The 5,855-nt window shown below is 40.7% G+C and overlaps 1 protein-coding gene across 1 annotated transcript; it reads left to right on the top strand.

The window, feature by feature from the left end:
- Nucleotides 1-623: 623 nt before the first annotated feature.
- rassf10b (Ras association domain family member 10b) lies at nt 624-2,018 on the top strand (the record flags this gene model as incomplete). The annotated part of the gene is given in 2 exon segments (XM_083760151.1): nt 624-1,532; nt 1,620-2,018. Coding segments are annotated over 2 exon segments (1,308 nt in total).
- Nucleotides 2,019-5,855: the final 3,837 nt, after the last annotated feature.

Below are 5,855 nucleotides of genomic sequence, written 5' to 3' on the forward strand. Positions count from 1 at the left end.
AATGTACTGTAATTCTGCAAACTGTTAATAAATATTTCAATCAATCAATCAATGCTCGCAGCCTGACTCCGAATGCACAGAGTTGCAGTGCTGGACGCTAACAACAGAGGGAGCCAGTGCTAAATGAATAAGGACATTATCCTACTGGTAAACCATGTGCACACTATCTTCTTTGACAATATCATTGATTTACATTAAACAATAATATATGTGTCCTATAACCTGCATTATTAAAGTATAGCTTCTATTTTGGAGAAATCCCCAAATGTAGAAACAATTAGCATGATCATTATATTATCACATAACCCCCCCCCCCCCAAACAAATGTCTTGCCAAAAAGGAACTACAGAACTACACCGTCGTACTACAGGGTATAAATAGGCTTCAGGGACACATCAGTAGCAGTCATGTGACCACAGCCAAGGCAGTCAGTCACTCCTCACGCTCTCAGTCTCAGCAGCATCCAATAGGGTGACGGTTATAGGACACTTGGGTGTTTGGTCACACACATATGTCCGTGCGTAAAATCAACATAGCCTCATACTCAGACACGCGATGGCTGTGTACGTTTCTCACCATAACTCATAAAGAAGTGGGCCTATACGATTTGACTTCAATTCTAGATGGAAGCGGAAGAAAGCAAGATATCGGTGTGGTTTTGCCGAGAAGAAAAACTTGTCTCCGGTTTGTCAAAACGCACCACCTGTGCCGACGTGATGCGAGTGCTTCTGGAGGACCAGAATGCGCAGCAGAACCTTTCAACCTCCACGCTCACTGGATCGCCACGTTCGTGTTGCATCGTGGAGAAATGGAGAGGCTTCGAGAGGATCTTGCCACACAAAACGAAAATCTTGCGCCTTTGGAGTGCATGGGGAGAGGAGCAGAACAACGTGAGATTTGTCCTGGTTAAAAACGAGGCGTCTTTACCGAGCCATGGACTCGATCGGAGCGCAGAGGCGCGCGTGGTGCTCAGCAAAGAGAGCCCGTGTGTCCCCAAGGGGACAGCGAGGGCCACCATGGGTGGCTTCTCACAGGAGAAGCAACGTCGCATTGTCAGGAAAGCTTTCAGGAAGTTGGATAAGATAAACACGAAGAGGGCCAAGGCTACGTCCAGGGACACGTCGTCTGCTGAAAAGATGGAAACGTCAGTTCACCTTGTGATCTCCCAAGACCACGCTATTCGTCAACAGATCCAGCGACTTCAGGAGTTGGATACGGAGATTGAAAGGTGCGAGGCAAAAGTTCACTTTGACAGAATTAAGCGACACGGTGTTAATTATGTGCAAGACACATATTTGTGTGTGGACGTCGCCACCGACACGCGCTGTACTCGTGAGTTCGAGGAGCTGTGCTCGGCGGGGGGTCTTGCGGGATTTGAAGAGTATGTCCAGAGATGTGAGGAGGTGGTCCAACTGCAAGAGCAGCTAAACGAACACGAAGCGCTCATGGAGAAAATTACTGTGGAGATCCAGGAGGAATTGAACCAACGGTGGATGAAGAGGAGGCAAAATGAGCTCTCTGGCAAAAACACTTGTGAGAGGGCATCATCATCATCATCATCATCATCACTCCAAAGCACAGACATTGACTGTTTAACCCCCGCAAACACTCCACCAGAAAACGAGTTGCTTTTGGAAGAAGAGAGGATCAAAACACAACTAGACACAAGCTTATACATAGGCCTTCGCTTGAATACAGATTTAGAAGCTATTTGGAACGATCTAAACCTGATCCAGGAGATGTGTGGGGCAAAGGAGAGGGAGATAACAGAGTTGATGGAGAAAGTCACCACTTTGGATATGCAGGAGGGGACATTATTGAGGAATGAGAAAGGCAACCTGCTAGCTGCTGAGACGGAACTTATGTGCACTTTAGACACCCAAACCGAATGGGTAGAGCAAGCCAGAGGTCTCTCAAAGACTTGTAATGTTAACGATGATGACTCATCGGACACAGGCTTGAGTTCCCTGCACAGTCAGGATTCAGATAACCTGACCATCTGTGAGTCACAAGTGTAGCCTCAGGGCTGGACAATTATAGTGATATCATATCAATATTGTGCTATGAGACTGGATATGGCATAATTATGTGTTGTCTTTTCCCGCTATTGTCACTAAAGCCTTATTTTATATACTAATAGCGGAAATAGCCAGTATTCAAGCTCGGGACATTATGAACTTGTAGATTGGGTATTTCCTCTTTTTCTGAAAAGAAAAGTGATAATATTGTAATAATATCAATAGAGCAATATTTTGTCTATATTGCCCATCTCTTACACGAATAGTATTTCACTAGCAAAAAATATTTTGTTATATTCATGAAAGATAATTGTTTAGGTTTGCAGAATTTGTAACTTTACTCTCAGGATTTGGTGTATAAGCTGCATTTGGAATAGGTTATGATTTTATTATGCATTGGATAATGAGCATTTAGCAAGTTAAATGCAAGGGTTTCATCAAAATATTATAGTAAGCATTTAGTTGCACTTTTGGACATTGTTACCTACCCTTTCTTTAAGTTTGTTTAAAATGACATGGCACATCAAATGAGTTGTCCTTTCTGTCATGTTAGTATTGTTGACTGAGGACGAAGTCATAAAAGGAGAAAGTGTATATGGTATAAAGATTTTTGATATCTTTTTTTAATAAATATACAGTACTTGAAAGTTGAGTAACAGTATCACCTGCTTTTTGTGATAAATGGGGGTTTAATGGACACGTCCTTCATTGAGGGGTGGCCATAGCTGAATGGTTATGGTGTGTGAGATTACCTTAATGACATCATCATAATCATATTACATCATATTCAAGGGCTTTTGGAGAGAAATGAGACAGACTCTTAACCGCTCTCCTGTAGCAGCCACTACTCCTGATACTTATAGGATGTGTTTCACTGTCAAGGACCACACCATCAAATAATGAAGTTTAATGAAATGTATTTTAACAGATTGGAGGTGGCTCGATAGGAGGTGGCGGTAGCTGCATTGGAGGTGTGGTCCTGATCCTGAACTTTAGCTATCAGCTCCATTAAATGAATAAAACACACTCACTGTGTGCAAATATACAGCGACAAATACTGCAAATGAGTGCTGACAAATTATTATTATAAAGTCCAAATTATCATACAAAAATATACAGTGCATGACAAATACTGCAAATGATTACTGAAATAATTCATATTAAGAACAAATGATGATACCATCAGACCTTTTCATATGTTGGTCAACTTGGTCCTGAGATGCAGTGTCATTTTTATTCATGGGTGTTATTGAAATCTGATGCCTGTCAAAACATACAGTATCTTAAACACTTTGAAATCATACGAAACCATTATGTAATCCATATTAAGCAGCAGAATCGTATTTTGATTAATTGTCAACAATCATGAATAGGCCGTTATATCTCAATAACAGAAAGGTTTTTGAGGAATTAAATTCTATGAACTCCTGATAGGACATTGCATGTCTTACTCAGAAAACTGGGTCAAAGTGACAGTCATTCATCTTCAATTCATCTTACAATGAATTCCATCTCTTTGATTGCTCTTGAACTCCACCCAACCCCACTAATAGGTTTTCTGACATGATGACCTTCAATAAGGCTGTTGGAAGGGGGGGGGGGGGACCGCTGATATCTCTGCAGGGGAGATTGCATATGCCATTATTTCAACATTCCATTGCATACTGTTGCTGCTGTATGCGGTTTGAACATAATGCAAGCCTCATTGCTTTTGGAAACATAAACTAGATCTATTCATCCCAAAAGTATTCTAAAATATAAGAAAATCAAAAAGCGAAAAGCCAATGCTTTTCGCTTTTTGATTTTCTTATATTTTAGAATACTTTTGGGAAATCTGTCAAGGGATTAGAGAACCCTCTGTGAACTCACTTCCAGGTTAGGACTACAAGCACTGTAGCACTGGCTTTACAAGTAAACATCCGGTAATCAAAATGTACTTGAGTAAGTATTGGCATCAAAATATACTTAAAGTTACAAAAGCAAACATACTCATTATGCAGAATGTCTAAAATGTAGAAAAATATTTTGAAAATAGCTGATCTACAAGGTCACAATGCGGCACGTCATGTGATTCGTGTCGGGTGGGTAATGTATTAATCTACAAAGTAACTAGTAACTAAAGTTTTCAAATATTGTAGTGCTGTAAAAAGTACAATGTTTGCCTTTGAGATGGAGTGGAGTAGACCTACAAGTACAGAAAATTGGGAAAAAAGTACTTAGTTGTACATGTACTTAGTTACTTTCCATCACTGAGCACCGGCATTGATCCACCAATGATGAACCTGCGTTTGTTTGCCATGTACAGCAGGAGACCAATAGAAATGACTGATAGTCTGTCATCTCCTACATAGAATGTGTACAAATTAAAACAAAGTGACAATTTAGCTGCAGACATCTTGACATGATAGTTGCGGGTGCAAAGTCTTTCTGTGACGTGTAGATACATACTGTATAAATAGAAAAGTAGCTTTAGGGCATAAGCTCTGTCCCAAGCGTACCATATTACCCAAAGGCTGCTATAGGTGTTGTCTGTTTACTCAATGAAATTGCTCCTTTTCACTGCAGTAATTTTACAGCCGTATTCATATCTGTATATATATATCAAAGGATGGGGACATCAGAACAGTTTTATGTTTCCTTCTCACAGAACATGACCCTTGAGTTGTAGTTATAAAACTGTTGTCAAAAAGATGACAGGAGATCTGATACTTTTAGAGCAAAGTAAGACTGAGACCAGGCAGAAAGGTAAAACCAGATGTAAGAACAGTCCCAGGGACACTATAGCACTTTTGATGTGCATTTCAGTTAATTATCCCAGGTGGAGCGAAATGCCTTCACGACGTACGCTGTCTCTCAATTATCCTATAGTCTGTAGAAACTACAATATGTGTTTTGCAATCCATACCAAGCACGTGTCACAATGCGTTTTGTTCAAAACTGGCATGCCCATGCATTGTCGATAAATTACCTGATTCACATTTTCTGATCTCAAGACTGAACAAGGACAATGCGACGGTCACTATAAGGGCAGCAGCGAAAACAGTGATTATCATAAATTTTCATGTCAAGGACCCCCAAATTGCTATGTAGGCCTATTTGAAAAGATGTGACAGGGACCCCATGAGAGAAGATTTGTCATTTTATAGCAGATCACAACTTCAGCAGTGTTTCAGAGCCACTCTCACGCAGAAGTTTTATGGAGCCTGCTAATACATTAGCCCAGATGTAAAGAGATAAAGTTGAAATTTGTGACAGTGTCCCATAAATATTATTGTTGATCAAGTATTACCATTGTGTACTGTTTTGCTGATTAGCTTGTCAGTCTTCAGCACGCTATTAATAACCTCTGCTACAAAGCCAAAGTGGTATTAGTTGCATGTGGTAAAAAGAAAAGAAAATCCGTTAGTATTCTTTAATGGACTTACAATTTCAAAAGCTTTATAGAAGTCTGAGACAGATGTGAATGGGCATCAGCTGCATTTAAATTCAGAACCACTCAGCCTGAAGCTGAGTGGCCGTGCAAAATAGCTTTGGACATCTGGCGATGGAACCCATTACTGTTACACTTCAGGTTTTAGGACTGCAAACACTCTAGTTGTGCTAGCTCCATACAATGCTATTGCAGGAGCTATGACATGTTGGAATTACAGCACGTCTTGCTTGGCAGCTGATGTCTCTGTGACGGCTCTCTTTAAAACACCTATAAAGGGGAGGACAAACAGCTCTTTCTTTATTAAAGCCAGAGGCAAGTACAAGGTGGAGGGAGCTGGAGACTAAACACTTTCATGAAAGCCAGAGGCTTTCAGTGGTGCCACCAAGATGCTCTGTGCATCTCTC

This window comes from Protomyctophum parallelum, assembly GCF_964188405.1.
Source record: "Protomyctophum parallelum genome assembly, chromosome: 2".
Taxonomy (NCBI): Eukaryota; Metazoa; Chordata; class Actinopteri; order Myctophiformes; family Myctophidae; genus Protomyctophum; species Protomyctophum parallelum.